The 18,126-nt window shown below is 37.2% G+C and overlaps 1 protein-coding gene across 2 annotated transcripts in view; it reads right to left on the bottom strand.

Moving 5' to 3' along the window:
* Positions 1 to 14,076, bottom strand: part of EMB1135 (RING/FYVE/PHD zinc finger superfamily protein) — a 57,276-nt gene extending 43,200 nt beyond the window's left edge. For both annotated transcript variants that reach the window (XM_089146581.1, XM_089146580.1), the window contains exon 1: positions 13,422 to 14,076. In XM_089146581.1, coding sequence (XP_089002707.1) covers positions 13,422 to 13,820 — 399 coding nt within the window. In that variant the 5' untranslated portion in view covers positions 13,821 to 14,076. The remainder of the gene's footprint in view (positions 1 to 13,421) is intronic.
* Positions 14,077 to 18,126: the final 4,050 nt, after the last annotated feature.

The raw sequence follows: 18,126 nt of genomic DNA, 5'->3' as shown, positions 1-18,126 counted from the left end.
ACCAACCCATTTTAAGTGAACAGAGTACAGATTGCAAAGGTGAGAAATGTTCAAGGAAATGAAGTAGAGGAGGGACAGGAATATCTTGACTCAGCCAACAAATGGAACATTGAATTGGGAATTTGGGATACATTGATCAATGATGACATAGATGAAGTATCCTTCCCCAATTGATTTCATGATGAAAAATTCACAACCACAAGTGAAAGTAATGTGGTTGAATCATTAGAAAATGTACAAGCATTCCAAGTCCTATTCTAAAGGATGTCTTCTAAACTAAGCACACTACTACCAAGACCTTCACCAATTTTAGTTCCATCTTATTTGAGAACGCTTTCTTATATAAAGATTATAAATTAAATTGGTTTTTCTATGGGTTGTGGTCTTATAATTTATAAAACCTTTAAATTTAAAGGTTTAGTTGAGAAATTCAGTAACAAGGAGTTTTCATGCTGGCAAAAATGTTCAATCGATTTCCTGGTTCAGCAAGTACATTTTACAAATGTAACTTGCATAGTTGTATGGTTACAACACTAAGTCTCTTCAGTTTTAGGGGTAAGCCAGATTTGAAGAAGGCACACTTCTAGCCCAAAAGGGTGTGCAAATACAGTAGAATACAAAAAGAACTTGAAATTTCTAGTGTCCATATGCCACTACAGTGTCTACGGTATATGAGTAAGGTCCATAACATTTGGAACTTGAACTTTGAAAAAGAATACATAATGATCAAAGCTTGCCTTTGAGAAAGAAATTGCATAGACTTGACTCATTTGGGCAGATAGACCAGAAGAAGAAGGTAATGCTCTTGGAGGGTGAAAAGAAATAAAGGAGAATATGTAACCTAAGCACTTTAACAAAGAAATCAGTGCTTGAAAGAAATGAAGAATAGGGACCTCCAGGCCTGTCCCTTCCTTTTTCAATGAGTTGGAGAAGGCAATCTTCCCAGATGCATGCAGAAAGAAGGGACCCAAAAGGCAAAGAAGGAAAAGAGCAGGGAAAAAGCAAGAATAGGAGAGTATAATGTACCTCATTGCTGAGCCCCAAGTTCCACCAGTTCTAAGTGAACCAGTGAACTTGCCATGCCTCCTGTAACTCCACTCTTCCCAGTCATCTTCATTCATCTCAGGATATGGAAGTGCTACGACAGGAGTTCAACCATTCAGCAAATTTCCCAATCTTTAGCATCCCAGGAGTGTGCTTCAACAAGAGTCCACTCAAAGAAGCGGGAGAGTCTGACAGACAAAATGCCAGCTCTCCATAGACAATCAATGCAAAATGTATGAAGCAAGCAACATACGAGGAAGTCTCCCAAGAGTACAAAAACACCCCTATTAAGAGATTAAATACCAACTGTGCCCTAATGTGATTGGAGACACCAGATTTATCTCACAGGGAGGATACATATCCAATAATGCCATATTTATTTGCCACAATTCCAGTCTAGTGTGATTATGAATTTATAATATCTAATTTAATATTTCATCATCATTAAAAAATAATGGAGATTTTTCTTGGTAAAAATAGGAAATATTTCAGAGCCACCACCTGAGTTACCGCCAAAAATTAATATCAGCTAAGTTCAGTTAGACCCCTTACAGGATGAACATGTATCAATGATATCCCTTACCATTAAGAAATCACAGTTAATCAAAAAATCATAGTTAAGTGCCTAAGGGTAAACTGAGTAAGTAAAACATTTTAGAAAAACAAGAATAACCTTGAATGGAAAACCCTACACTCAACTTGTTTCTTCAACTTCCTCTCCCAATCTCCTCTTAAAGTTTGGGACATATGGTTCACTGGTAGTATTTTAAACTTAGGAAGTAAATATTGAAAACAAATAAATAAAAATTGAGACTAATGGGGTTAGTGATAGGGTCTGACTGATAAATTAGATAACTCGGGGAATGACATTAATACTTGGGGGCAACTAGGGTGGGACTGAAAATTTCCCAGAAAAATAACAGAGATTGAGAGGTCTAAATTGACAATTAAAAAAGCGTGTTACTACATAATTTCAATAAGACAACCGAAGTTGCCACTTGCTCACTTTTAAAGCACCTGCTGTAGGAAAATTTGAGAAGGCCTGGATCAAATTCCGTTTCACCATTGCAAGCACATTCCTTCCTTGCCGGCAAGATATGTATCCCACTAAATAAAGTTTCTAAATATGGATTCAGTTATTGGATTCTGATCTGGACCGGTCTGAATTAGTGCTCATTGCTCAAAAACCTTAGAATCAATCCTCATATCTAAAAACTATAAGATTTAAGTGTATTTGGGTGTTTGGGTGTGAATGGCGCCTCATAAGATCAGAGGTAATCGGAAACAATCAAAGGCGGCTCATGGATCAGATTTCCCAGTTCCAATAACCCTACTCCAAACCCTTCTTACCCCCATAGGGTCACCTTACAACGCAACAACAATACAACATATAGACAAAAACCTCGGCTCAAAACATGGTGCATCTTGTTGCAACCGAGTCTGAGAAGTTCGGATCTTCTTTTCGGTGTTCCATGCTTCTCTATTTCGAAGTCCTTTGAATCAATGCTGAAAAAGGATTTTCAAAATAGTTTATAACTTTTTTTGGTTTAGTTTATAACAGACTCATTATTTAATTGCATTAACAAGTTTCTGTTTTGCATGCTTTCTGAGTACAAGAGTGAGATGACCAAATCTGCATGTAAACTCCCCAAGAAAAGAAACTTAAACTTACTTCTCTCCAACAACTTTGGTTACACTGAGATTTTCCTATGGCAATCCTTTTCTGCTCTACAAAACCAGACAACACATAAAAAGAGAGTAAGAGAGAAAGAGAGACATACCACCTGAATATATATCTGGGCCCGGAACTAATTAAAACCCAGCTACCCAGCTCCATACATGCGACCACCCAAAAAAAGGCTGGAAAAACCTTTTTCAAGCTTTTATTCTTTTTGATGATTTGATGAAAGAACAGTCCTGCTATCACCAAGTTTGAAACAAATGGTATGGTTTTCTTGCAGCTTAGTGGATCTCTTCCATACATGGTTCTAGGATACATAATCAGATCATCGATTCAGGTTTGGATCAGATCAACATGGCCTGTATGACTCCCAATTCAGGTCTACTTTCTCAGCTGATGCTGGTCTTTGCAATCAGCAACTCATGATTCCTATTCCTCACAATGTTTCCGAATGAATCTACTCTGCCAGTTTTGACTTTATTTATTGACTCCACAAGGCTTCTTGATAAGACAATGCCAACATTCCTCCTTGGGAATTAGGACATCATCTAGCAAACATCTGAGGTCTGTCCTAAACACAACATTCCAAACAAACATGCACACACCCCTTACTACCAACCCCGCACTACCAAATGCTTGCATGCCAAAGTAAGAGATGGGAGTGACGAGTGAGTTAGAGGCTTCTGCTGATGCCAGTGTTGGAGTTATTATTATGATCCTGACTAGACAATCCACAAAGACAGGGAAGCAGAGAAAGCAAAGAGAAACAGTGGAGATCAAAAAAAAGAAGGCCACTGGGATCATAGAAGGCGCTGCTACTCCAAATGGAGCAGAACAGCCACCAATTATTCCCTGCTACATTGCAAATTTTATAGAACCTGAACAAAGAAAATGAAGAAGGGAAGGAGATGATTCAACTAGGGAAGCATGAAAAGAGATGGCAGCAATTACAATTTTATCCCTCATATCTAGATTTTGCTGGAGTAGCACGATGGGCATAATTGTTAATGTGATGTTTCGGAAATAAAAAATAAAAAGGGACTCTAATACTAATATTATGCCACTTTTTATAATGACAAATTACATGATGGAGAAACTTGTGTTACTCCAGAAAACGTCTTTGAATGATAGGGAAACTTGTGTCACTACCTTCCAAACCTTTTCATGAGACTTCCTCAGCCTTACTTGTTCTACATTGGACCACAAATGTTCATGGTCAACACCCCTAAACAACTCCCATTCTAATTAAAAATCAAAAATCTAGATCCCTGCATAGAACCTACAAACTAGAGCCAATGGTCACCAGTGGAATGAAACAGATCATCACTCTAATTATAAGCATAAAACGCAGTAACTGAATGACACACATTATCACTCACTTCAATTAGAGGAGCACCCACTGCAGGCACCAGAACTAATGTAATCACCCTACAGTATTCAGACTTAATAACTAAGTTGAGAATCCCCAATTAATCTTTTTTAGATTGGATATAAGACAAGTTCACCATCCACTTTACGGTGCTTAGTTGTATACCTGCACCTTGGCAGAGTCTAGCAGAATGCTACTTACATGACAAGAGCCTAAATGTGTATTCACCAGTCCTTCTTGAAGTTCTAAATGATTTTACACTGTCAGATTCAAAATGTTTTTTTCTGTTTTTATAAGTTATGTTAGAGATTTATGTTATTTCCTAATAGACACCTAAATAGCCAATGGATGTCCTATGGATATCCTTTTCTAAATGGCTAACAAACAAGCCTTTGCAAGAAAAGATATGTTTTGGGACATATTTCTTGGAGATATCCCTTAGTAGGTATCTCTTCCTCTTATACATGAAAGTCAACCTAGAGGATGATGAAGGTTGAGATTAGTGGTATAGCCCTGTGTTTGCAATTAATTAACGATTCAAAATTTAAAGCAAATAGAATAGAGCAAACGAGACAAGACACAAGATTTATAGTGGTTCAATTCCAATGAATCCACGTTCACTCCCTTCTAGACCTCTAGAAGGATTCCACTGGTATGCCCCTTTTGGGACAGCGGGTGAGGATACATAATCTTACAACTCTCTAGGTCAAGGCAAGAGCACCTTTACACAATCTTTAATTACGGGCAAAAGCACCCATTGATACATAAGAAAATGCAATGCAAAAACTTACACATACCTTAGGTGTAGCACTTTCCTTTGTATGAAATGAATGCAATGAATGATCAGCCTCCAATCTCCAAGGTCTACCTTGATATCAACACTTCTACCTTCTTCAGAAAGAGGGAATGAATCTCTAAGGCTGCATTTGTTTGCAAAGGTGGGGTGGGAAAAAAAACATGTGGGTCCCATGTGTAGTGGGGTGAGGGAGAAGGAAAGGAAAGGGTTTTGTGAAAAATTGATAGTGGTGGGTCCCACTTTTCACTTTTCCCAACTTTCCCACCAAAGATGTGGGGTTTTAAAATGGCTTGGGGTGGAAAAGTTGGGCTGCCACATCACCAGACAAGTTTCCTTGATTCAAGGAAACTTTTCTCTCACTTTCCCACCCCAAGACACCAAACAATCTACCATTTTGGGATTTAAGGGAAAAGTAAGAAATCTACACTTTTTTCAAGAATTTTCCCACCCCACCTTTATTCCAGCAAACCTTTTTAAAGGGTTTTGGATATTAGGAAGGCTAGGTGGCTAGAGTATAGGCAAAATAATGAGAGGCTTTAACACCTTGGGGCTCATGCCTTTAAGATATAGGTCATATTTTTCAACCTAGATGATCTCACGGCCAACCAACTCATTCTAGCCATTAGGATCTAGCTGTTGGAGTTCCAACTGTCTTCACGTCAATCAGCGGTCGACTGGGACCTTTGATCATGGGTTGTCGGTCGACGAGGAGGCTCTCACGGTACATATTGTGAGCCTTCTGGATTGTTGTCAGTCTAAGTCTATTTTAGCTCACCGTCTACCGGCAGACAATCCATGGGCTTTTCTAGGGCTTTCTAGAAATTATGTTTATAACCCTAGGGACTGACTCAATAGTCCTCTTAGCCCATATAATTAGTTTTATAAAATCCTTAAATTGAAAATTGCATGCAATTACATGTGCTATATGCATGGTCTTCAAGCATAGTTTCTTAATCATTCTTAAGTCTTTCACTTGTACTTGCACGTGGGTAGGTCCATTCTTTGGTCCTCCATGCCTTGATTTCTTAAATTTGATCTTTGTATGTCACTTGGAGTCCTCCCATACAACATACACTCCCTGCTTGGGTGTTTCATCTTGTACAGCATTGTCTATCTTAAACACACAAGTAGAATGTAAAATCTTGTTTATAAATGTCCGTGATCATCAAAAACTTACAAGGGTAGTTGGATCATGATCTTGCATATTTGCTCTTACACTGTTTTAAAACAATCTCAATTTCTGATTTCTCTCCATCAACATCTTTTTCTACCAATGAGCACTACCTTTGGATAGTACCTAATAGGTAATAAATGTCCGTGATCATCAAAAACTTACAAGGGTAGTTGGATCATGATCTTGCATATTTGCTCTTACACTGTTTTAAAACAATCTCAATTTCTGATTTCTCTCCATCAACATCTTTTTCTACCAATGAGCACTACCTTTGGATAGTACCTAATAGGTATCACTTTCAGGTGATGCCATTCGTGATAGAAGTTGTTTAATCTTAGAGGGGGTGAATGAAAAGTCAACCTAGTCTACGCAATTCAAGGCATTCAAATACTTTAAGACAAGCATGTAAGTACGACTGAAGTCATATATGCGTTTGTTACTTCAAGTAATACTAGCTATAATGCTGTTGTCAATCTCTTCTCCAACTTCTACCACTACATAACATGTTGTCTCAAACAATTAAGTCTTGTATTTATTACTTTCATAGTCTTATACCATCTGGCCATTTATTTGTTCCCAACACCTCTCTACCCTCTACAACAGCACCCCTCTCAAACCCTTAGTATAATAGTGTCCATCTTAAACCCACACAATCAAAAGATAAAAGATCTCCAGATGCTGGCTCTATCTTCAGCATTTTAATCAGATCTGATGCCTTGCAACCAATCCTTTTCTTCACTTTCCAAATTAAATATTCAACAGCACCACAGAAATCTTTTACACCGGGGTTACCTACTTCCTTGGAATTCCTTTTTTCCATTTTTTTCCTTATCTTTTTGTGAGGTGTACAAGTTAATGTAGGTCAAAATACCTACCCAAAAGGAAGGACCAAGATCGAAAGAAAGCCCTAGGCTTGCTGCCCAGTGGCAGAAAGATGCTACTTGGTACACCAGAGGCAGATCTGTAGTTAGACCCAAAGTGGGTGTAGGAAGTATGACTAAGGTTTATTATTGGAATATAATTCCCCTTTGAATCCCCTATTTTAATTATATTTTATTATCTAATATTTTCTATATTGGTTTCCTATTTGGTAACTCCGCCAGTGTTTTGCAGCCGGTCCCAAGCCCAAGTAAAGGAGGAGGTTTGGTGCGTCAAGTCGGCAGCCGGCACCGGAGAAAATCTAGCCAATCCCTTTTCATAGATTCGACCTTTAATGATAAAGGTTATGCTAGCGCGTTCCCCAACAAAAGAAGCGACACGCTACACTATGGCCCGGGTGTAGTGATAAGTGGTTAGCTAGGGCGTCCCCTGTAAGCGACGCATCGCATCAGCACCCAGATGCGGTGATAAGTAGGCAAGGGTTCCTGCACCGTGGACGAGTGCAGATAAAGAAGCTAGTCCAAAAACGTAGTATTAGATTGGCATCTTGGAACATAGGATCTTTAATAGCTAAGAGCTTAGAATTGATAGATGTTATGAGGAAAAGAAGGATTAATATAGCTTGCATTCAAGAGACTAGATGGAAGGGTAAAAAAGCTAAAGAGTTGGATGACTTTAAACTATGGTATACTGAGAATAAAACAAATAAAAATGGAGTAGGTATAATAGTGGATAAAAATTTTAAAAATGATGTGGTGGATGTTAAAAGAGTGGGTGATAGGATTATTGCTATCAAGCTTGTAATGGAGAGAGAGTTCGTAAATAAATTTGTGCATACGTACCTCAAGTAGGATTGGATGAAAGTCTAAAGCTAGAATTTAGGGAAAATATGGATGGATTAATGCAAGGAATTCGTCAAGGAGAAAAGATTATCATAGAAGGTAATCTAAAAGGACATATTGGAAAAGATCAAGCAGGCTATGAGAGTGTGCATGGAGGATATGGTTTTGGAGAGAGGAATGAGGAACAGATTTCAATTTCGATTTTGCTATTGCTTTTGATTTATCTATTATAAATGATTACTTCAAAAAGAGAGAAGAGAATTTGATTACCTTCAAAAATAGACATCATAGAAGCCAAATAGATTTCTTCCTAACTAGAAGGACTGATAGATTGTTGTGCAAGGATTGCAAGGTGATACCGGGGGAAAACTTAACTGCACAACATAGACTTATGGTCTTGGATATGTGTTTAACCCCAAAAACTCATAAAAGGTCCAAGGTTAACTATCCCAGGATAAGATGGTGGAACTTGAAAGGAGAGTACTCGAAATCCTTCGTCAATGAAGTAGTCAAACAAGGAAGTGGGATTTTTAAAGGGGATACTAATGCGATGTGGAATGAGAAGGCTATATGTATCAAGAAAGTGGCTAAAGATGTCCTAGGTGAATCAAAAGGAAAGCTCCATTCTTATAGAGAGACTTGGTGGTGGGATAGTGAGGTTCAAACTACCATTAGAAATAAAAAAGCTAGTTTTAAGACATGGGAAATAACTAAGGATGTTGAGAATCTTCAAAGGTATGGGTTGGATAGAATGACGCTAAGAAAATTGTGGGAAAAGCAAGGGAAAAGAAGCATGAAGAGTTATACATTAAGTTTGGCACGAAAGAAGGGGGAAAATCTAGTTATAAGATAGCTAAGATGAGGGATAGGAGGAGTAGAGATCTTGACCGTGTTAGATGTATTAAAAATGGAGATGGTAAAGTAATAGTATGTGATGAGGACATTAAGAAAAGAAGGGAAATATATTTCTCTAGTCTACTAAATGAGCATACTTCAAGCACTTATGATTCGGAAGATCACACCTTTCACCAAGGCACCAATTTTCAAACTTATATACGTAGAATTTCGATGTCCAAAGTAAAAGAAGCACTAGGGAGGATGAAACTCGACAAGACACAAGGTCCTGATAAAATCCCAATAGAAGTATGGAAGAGCTTAGGAACCCATTGGCTAGTTTGGTTGATTAAGTTGTTTAATAAGATTATGAGCACAAGGAAAATGCCAGAGGAATGGAGGAGAAGCGTCGTGGTTCCAATTTACAAAAATAAAGGAGATATTCAAAGCTATAATAACTATAGGGGCATTAAATTGATAAGCCATACTATGAAATTATGGGAGAGAATAATTGAAACACATTTGAGACACTTAACTACAATTACGGAGAACCAATTTGGGTTTATGCCGAGAAGATCTACAACAGAGGCTATTTACCTAATTAGGAGACTTATGGAAAGGTATAAAGAATGTAGGAAAGACCTTCATATGGTATTTATTGACCTAAAAAAAGCTTATGATAGAGTCCTTAAAGCATTAATTTGGAAAGTACTATAGAAAAGAAGTGTTGCAAGTAAATTTGTAGATATAGTTAAAGATATGTATGATGGTTTGGTGACATGTGTAAGAACAGTGTGTGGACAAAGTAATGAATTCATAATTACAGTTAGGCTACATCAAGGATCAACTTTAAGCCCATATCTATCTGCAGTTGTAATAGATGAATTAACCAAAGACATTCAAGATGAGGTCCCTTGGTGTATGCTTTTTGTTGATGATATTGTATTGATTGATGAGACTCAAGTGGGGATTAATACCAAATTGGAATCATGGAGAGTAGCTTTGGAATCAAAAAGCTTTAAACTAAGTAGAACAAAGACAGAATATTTAGTTTGTAACTTTAATCATGATCGGGTAGACGAGAAGGCGGAGATAGTTGATGATAAGGAGATTCCTCAGAGTGATTGTTTTAGGTTCCTAGGTTCAATCATAAGTAAAAGAGGTGATTTAGAGAATGATGTTTCCCAAAGAATTAAAAAAGGGTGGATGAAGTGGAGAGCAACGTCCGGGGTCTTATGTGATCAGCATATTCCATTAAAGCTTAAAGGAAAGTTTTATAGGAACGTTGTTCGACCAGCTATGATATACGGTGCGAGTGTTAGGTGTTAAAAATAATCATATGGATAAACTTAGTGTGGCAGAAATGAGGATGCTAAGATGGATGAGTGGCAAAACTAGGATAGATAAGATAAGGAATTATCATATTAGAGTTGGTTTTGGGAGTTGCTCCCATAAGTGCTAAGCTTCGAGAAAGTCATTTGAGGTGGCACGGCCACGTTCAACAAAGACCTTTAAATGCCCCTGTACAAAGAAGTGATATAATCCAGATTGAAGGAACTAAAAGAACTAGGGATAGACCTAAGATAACCTTAAAAGAAGTGGTGAGAAAGGCTATGCATAGCTTAGGCTTGGTATCTAACATGGCCTCAAACAGAACTGATTGGAAGGCAAGAATCCATGTAGCCGATCCCATTTAGTTGGGACAAGGCTTGTTGATGTTGTTGTATTGGTTTCCTATTTGGTGTTAGATTAGTTTCCTAATAAGACTAAGATTAGTTTATCTACTTGGCTTTTGTATTTCTTTTCCTACTTAGAGTGAGATTTACTCAAATTATAACTATAAATACCGCATTGGGGCCTATAAATGAAATAATACCATCTGAGCAATAATTTCTTCAAATTCCAACATGGTATCAAAGCCTTCTTGAGATAGTTGTTTTGAGAGTCATTTAAGTTTCTAGTTTGAAGAAATGGACCTAGTTCAATGAAGAAGATGAACTAGGGTTTTCGTGAACCTTTCAAATTTTATTCTTTTTTTCTAGGTTTGTTCTTTTTTTATAGATTTTATTCTTTTTTTCTAGGTTTGTTCTATCGTGCTTCCGTTTCATGTGGGTTAGATTCAATCAGTTTTCTTCTTGTTTGAGTCCCTTTCTTGAGATCTACATAAAACTTTATCTCTAATTCCATTTGGAGATTTGCCCTTATCTTGGCAAATTTCCACTTTGGAGACATAATATTGCTGCAGATCTGAAGCTTTATTTTTTACTGCTTTGCATGCTTTGAGAACCTGATCTCTATTATTCATGGAGATTTGCCCCTCACCTTGACAATCTTCCACTTTGGAGATGTAACCTCGTTGTAGATTTGGCACTTAACCTGTGCAAAACCTAATCTCTATTACCTTTGGAAATTATCTCTTACTTTGGCAAATTTTCCCTATAGAAATCTAACATCACTGCAAATCTAAAGTTTCATTTTTCTTGCTGTAACCTAGCAATTGTTACCCCAAAAAATATATTTTCCCTCAGATTTGCGCAAAGATAGGTCTTCTCAATATTTAAGCTTTTACCTTCTTCATTGGACATTTTTACTTGGAGACCTAACATTGCAACAGAGACAAGGACGAAGCAAGTGAAAATTGACTCACATTTTATCAAAAAAAAATTGGAAAGGGGCCATTAATTAGTGAAGTACAAAGATCAAGTTGCAGAGATTTTATATGGAAATATGTTTCATCCTATTTTGACCAAGTTAAGCATGTGTGATATCCATGCCTCAACTTGAGGGGGAGTGTTGGAAGCATGACTAAGGTTTATTAATTGGAATAGGATTCCCCTTTGAATCCCTTGTTTTAATTATATTTTATTATCTCATATTTTCTATATCGGTTTCCTATTAGGTGTTAGATTAGTTTCCTAATAAGCTTAAGATTAGTTTAGCTACTTGGCTTTCGTACTTCTTTTCCTACTTAGAGTGGGATTTACTCAGATTGTAACTATAAATACCCCATTGGGGCCTATAAATGAAATAATACCGTCTGAGCAATAATTTCTTCAAATTCCAACAGTGGGTTTTAAATTTTCTGTGTTTTTATTTCATTTGAGTCAGGCACGCTAGGTCATATCTATCTTGAGTTTGTTATGAATTAAATAGACCTTATCAGGGCCCTGATATGCCTTCATTAAATAATCCTTATCCAGGACCTGATACACATGAGTAAACAGACCTTATTATGTTGGTATTTAGTAACAGAGCCATGTTTGAAATTTAGTTTCTATTTTGAGTACAACTACAATAGTAAGTGAAAGGCTATAGATAAAGCCCTGTGCATGTAATATAATTCAGAATTCAGATTGAGAGAAGTTGTCTATTACAGCCACTGTGTGATTGTTGAGATAAGAGCTGCTCAATAAGTAGTAAGAGACTTCCAGCCGATCGAGTAGCAAAATTCCAGGTTTTCCTTCAGCTGTGCTTGCAGCCTGCCTCTACTTCTGTTCACTTTGATCTCAGTCTATTACAGGGCTTGTGCTCCAGGTAAGTGGTAAGCCAGCAGCTTTTCCATCCCACCTTCCACTGTCTTAAATTTTTTGTTTAATTCCCAACCCCTTCAATCTCTTCTCTTCCTCCATTGCAGCCTCTCATTCATATTTCATTACCTCCTCATTAAAATTCCCCCAAACTACAGATCCATTATCCTAGGATCCACATAAACACTTGATCCCAATTCCAGTCACCGTTTCCAATTCCATAACCTAATCCCTTTATGCCTTAGATCCTTAAAACCCTACTCTGCAACCCCTTAAAACCCTAACCCTGATTCCAGAAAACATGGGAATTAATCCAGCATTCTGCTATTTATAAATTCTCAGAAACAAAGGACTCAACCTAGGAGATCAGATCTGTTTTAGAACCCTGTTTTCACCCTAAACAGAAGCTTGAATCTGTTCTGGCCAAACCCTAACGGTTCTCGCTGCTATTCATCTAAGGTCCTGGATTTCTAGCTTTCAATCACGTGAGGCTACATTACAAGTCTTTCAATTTTAGTAGTTCAGCAACAGAATAATTATTTTTCTCTTATTGAGTATCTATGTTGAAAAGTGTGTACATATTTAGATCCCAATTTTGTCAGCACTTAGTGCTGTCTCTCCTTCAAATGCCTGCCATTTTTTAGGAGTAGCTCTAAGTCATGCTAATCCAATTTTGTCTTACCATGTCTAGTATTCTACTATATTTTCTCATCTTCTTCTTTTCCTTCCTTTCTTTCTTTTTTTTTCTTTTTTTTTTTTTTTTTTTTTTTGGGGGGGGGGGGGGGGAGGTGCAGATTTCTTTGATGGTTCATATGAGAAGAAATACTGGATTCCGTTGGACATTTTAGACTTTACAACACTCGGTAGTAATGATCCTTAGAAAAAAAGAACCAAATCTCTTATTTTTGTTGGATACAATAGAACCCCAGTTTGGACGAAAGTTAGTTCTTACCATACCGTAGGCAAATTGCACATCAGTTTCTAGGTGCTTCACCCACAAAAACAAAAACAAAGAAAGATAGATAAATAAACAAGCAGCCCTGCAAAACAAAGAAGTATAAGAAGAAATTCACACTCAACCCAAGTGTTTAGTAAACTTCTCAATCATGCTTGGTAAATCAAAGTAACTATAGTTACGAACTACAGCCATAAGAATAAGTTTATTCAACCCCACAGAAGGCCAGTTAGGTCAAGAGAGAATGGTATAGACTACGCAAGTAAACATATGAAGTAATCAATAAGAGAAAAAAGGTAAAGAGAGCAAATAAAACCAACCTCGTTGAGTTCTTCAGGAGGGATGAACTGATTAAGCTTGGAAACGTCAACTGCGAGGTCGATTCCGCACTGAGGACAAGTAAACCTGGTGAGGCCGTGAGGGACATTGAGGATGGCCTTGCAGTGAGCACAAGGAAGCTGGATCTTGGTGGGATCAATACCGTGAGCCTGCGCAGGTTGGTAATGAGGAGGAGGAGGTGGTGGTGGTGTTGGTGGAGTACGTCTCATCAACTCGGGTGGAAGCATCTGAGCCATGTGGCAACTCGGGCAGATGAACTCAGTCAATCCTGGTGCCACTGCTAAGATCAAACGACATCCTGCACATCGCACTTGGTGGCTGCTCGGATGCAACGTCAGCAGCGGCGGCGCAGGAGCTGGGGGCACCGAGGGTTGCCCCATTTTTTCCTTTTTTGGCTTCCGATCACCCTTGCTTCGTGGGTTCCCACTTTAGTGAAACCAGAACAGATGAAAAAATCGCAGCAAAAGGCTATTGAACTTTAAAGAAGACGAAGTTGAAGAAACAAGAACAGATTAAGACTGATAGAGAATGACAGAGAAGGATTCGGTAATTCGGTTACAGCGCCAAAGTCTGTCTCTCTCCCGATTTTTTCTCCTGTGTGTTCACTCTTCACTCCTTGTTTCGTTCTTTTTTGTTCTATAAATGCTTTTCGTTCTAATCGCTGACTTGAGCGACGTTTCCGCTCCCTCTGAAAATGATTCGATATAGCGGACATGATAATCTATTGTGAAAACGCCCCGAAGTACATCCGTTGGATGTTATACTTTATCATTGGGGTCCATCGGTTATCTTTATCGGACGGCGTTCCGCTACTAAGTTTGATGTGGATCCGATAATGTGACGTGGGGTTCAGGTTCTACAGTCTTGGGCAATTGACCAACCAAACCATTTATGATATCAACTTCAAGCCCAGCCGATTATGACGCTTCGGGACAACAAAACTAAATTCTACCGAGGGATTTGAGCGTAAATTAAGTGTGTTTTTTTTTTGGGGGGTAAACAAATTAAGTAGTTTATGAAGCATAATGTTGTAATTTACTTAAATATATAATTAAAATATACTTTGGTATTGGAATATCTTTTTATAGTTGGGGCAATCAATTACTTTTACTACTTAAAAAAAATTTATAGATGCCCCTTACTGCTTCGTAAGGTGTCCATTTATAGTTTTTAATAAGCATATGTAATTGATTTTTTTAAAGATAGTAAATATAAATATATAATTGATTACAAACATAAGGTTCTATATGTAATTTGCCCATAAGGTTCTTTTTTTTTTTTTATGTTTATTGTCAATGTTAAATCAATATCATAAAATTTGGATAATGTTCATTAAAAATTTAAGAGTTTTTTTCATGCTATTCATTTAATTTGGGCTATAACTCCTAATTGTCCCTTAAGTGGCAAAAATTGTAAGTTATTCACACTAACTCTTTTCAAAAATTACAAAATTCCCATAGTTACTTTTTCTATTAACTCTAAAATTGAAATGATCATTTTGCCCATGGGATGAAAGGAAAATATAATTTTTATTTTATTTTACAAAACCTTACTTAATTTTTCAAATTTACAAAACAAATCATTGTTCACTCGATTCACCGTAATAATTTGTGTTGAAAATCAACAATGAAAACAGAGGCCATTAACATCTCGTGGCCTCTCAACCCTATCAGTTGGCTATAGGATTTAGAAATCCATCATGACCAGAGATGATTTATTCAACAAAATGATCTTGAATCAAGTAGGTGGACCACCATATTTTCCTAACTTCTTGATCGACCTATCACACGCCATCAAACTGAAACTCTGTTGGGCTTACTGAAATTGCTAAAACTCCGTTAATACACTTTTAAAGTTTCTTATGTTCACATTTCCACATATGGTCAAATCACTTAAGAGAATACCATACTTAACCGCTCCGGGGGATTGCCTTTCTAATTTTCCGCGTTGGCTTGTGACAACAAGGGAGATGAGGGTAAGCCATCTTAAGTGTGGGATTTTAGACATTTTTCTTGTAGTTTTGTTATATTTAGTGTTGGTTCCTGTAATGCCACAAACAAACTAAGAGGATGTTGCACTAACAATTGGCTTTGAAAAAGAGTTTGAACTCATCGGAGTCCCATGGGTGGATTGACCTAGATCCTTGTATTAAATAGGAATCTGTCCGATGCTCAAGTGTAAGGATAACCCTCATTCATATTGGAAATCTGGATATTTTAGATACTCTTCCTTCTGAGAAAGCTTGATTCTCTGGGACGATTGGAGATGATGAAGAGGTAGTGTTCCATAGATGGGTTCTCATGGGTTTTAATTGTGAGGGAAGGTTTGGGTTACTTGTTGGTGTTTCAATACTTGCAACGGTGGGTGATAGATTCCGATGGTCAAAGTCAGAGGAGGAGGAGGTTTGCCTTGTTGAAGAGGAGGAGGTCTGCACAATGAGTTGCGGGTGAAGGGAGAGACGAAGGGGGAGGGGGAAGTGACTTAGAGGGGCATTAACATAATTTGAATGGGCGAGGGCATTCTTATTTTAAAGCGTTTCAATTTTGAAATGTTAACGGTCAAATGGCCAAAATATAACAGTGGGTAACTTGTGATTTTTTAAATGAGCCAATGTAAATTTTGCCACTTAAGTGAACAGTCAAGATTTTGGTCAAACTTTAAGTGGGCATCATGAAAAAGACTCAAATCTTAATTTTGTTGATTTTAATTAGGCTTCAAATAAGAATGTCTAGTAAATTAAACGATGATAATATCTAGTTTGTAACTTTGTTTGTGATTTGGCAAATGATGAGGTGGTGAAACTTGATAATAAATAGATTATTTATACGTGTTTTATGTACCTTGGTTCAATCATAAATAAAATATAAAAAAATTAATCTATATTATAATGTTCCATGAATTAAATTAGTGTGGATGAAGTAGAGAGCTCCTTAGACTCTTGGGTGATCAAGTATTCTTTTTAAGCTCAAAGAAAAATTTTATATAACTATTATTTGACCAACTATAATGTATGGTGCAGAGTATTGGGCTATTAAAAAAACATCATATAGATAAAATTCAATGTAGTATAAACGATGATGATAAGATGGATAAGTGACAAAATTATGAAGGATAAGATAAATAATGATCATATTAGAGTTGTAAACTACGATAAAGTTGTTTGAGATAGCACAACTACGGACAATGGAAGCATGCAAATTCCCCCATATGGAAAAGTGATATAGTTAGATTGAAAATGTTATAATAGATAATGGTAGACCTAAGTTAAGCTAAAGAGAAAGGTGAGAAGGATATGCACAACTTAAGCCTTGTATCTAACATGGTATCAAACATAACTGATTAAAAGATAAGAATCCATGTAGCTAACCCCATTTAGTTGGGGCAACATCTGTTGTTGTTATTACTTATTATAACCCCTGTCATTTATTCGATGTTTAATTGATTAGAGCCTAATTAAAGTATGACTAAAATTAAAAGGCACAAATATCTCATTAGACACGATCAAACGTACTTTAGATGGCCAAGCCCATTAAGTCAGGTCCAACCCAACCATCTAGATGTTTGAATTCAATTCAACGGCTTCAGCCTACAACATTGGTGAGGTTCAACCTGCAATTTAGCCAAGTGAGATTCAACATGCAATCGAGCGTAAGTGCATGGATGATTGAATCCCCAAGGTTTGGATCCTCACATTGGAGAATATCTCTCTATGAGTGCATAACGAGTGGGGTGTCAACGAGCCAATTTGAGCCTGGCCAGCCTTGAACCCTAACCCTACCCCAAAGACTATTGAAACTCGAGCACAACCCAACCCCTTTTAGGGTTTAAAAATCCCCAACCTTAATTCGACCATGACATGACCCTACTTTGGCCCTGATTAACCTTGACATTGACCCTAATTTTTAGCGGGAAACAAGATGGATAATAATATTGCCATCAATTATGATCAAACCATGAATTCTTTGTTGAAAACTATTGGTTTTACCAAATGAGAAATGTTGCGTTGGTATACAATGTTGGTATAAAACAACATTTAATTATAACTTTAATTAAATTAAATTAACATAAGGTCGGGTTGGCCTGAAGGCTAAACCTGAATCGACCCGACACTATCAAGGGCCATTATTTTATAATCCAAACTAGCCCTTCCGATTGAAAAAATCAGGCTAGAGTTGGGTAGAACTCAAGGCGGGTTTGAGTAAGGGCCGGTCAATAGGGTTTTATTGACACCCTACCAATGAGCGATAAAAGATTGCCATGTGTAAGTATTCTAAATGATATAGAATAAATAAAATGGCTCAAACCAGTTCGGATAAACCTAGGTCAAACCAGTTCAGATACACCCAGGTTGAACAGACCAAGTCAAGGCCGATTATACAAGCGTAAATGCAAGATAATAAAGTGAATCCTAGTAGATTGATAATCGAAGACAAAGTATTTGACTGGGACTCAATAACTCATATTTGAGTAGGACTCAATCACTAAAGTTTGTATTGCAGTCTAAGTAATGTTTTAGTTTCGAGATGAACTCATATGTAGAAAACCTATAAAAAGGTAAGGGAGCACAAGAAAGGTACGCTGAATAGAAGCATCATTATTCGAATTATTATTGTTCATTACTTTATTGTCTTCATCAATCGGATTCCTAACTAGATCGTCGGAGGTGAAAACTCGACCTCCACGGTC

The sequence above is a fragment of the Hakea prostrata genome, chromosome 2 (assembly GCF_041222555.1).
Source record: "Hakea prostrata isolate BN-2017 chromosome 2, UWA_Hpros_2, whole genome shotgun sequence".
Classification (NCBI taxonomy): Eukaryota; Viridiplantae; Streptophyta; class Magnoliopsida; order Proteales; family Proteaceae; genus Hakea; species Hakea prostrata.
Note: the sequence above shows the minus strand (reverse complement) of the source record. Positions and strands in the feature narration are given on the sequence as shown.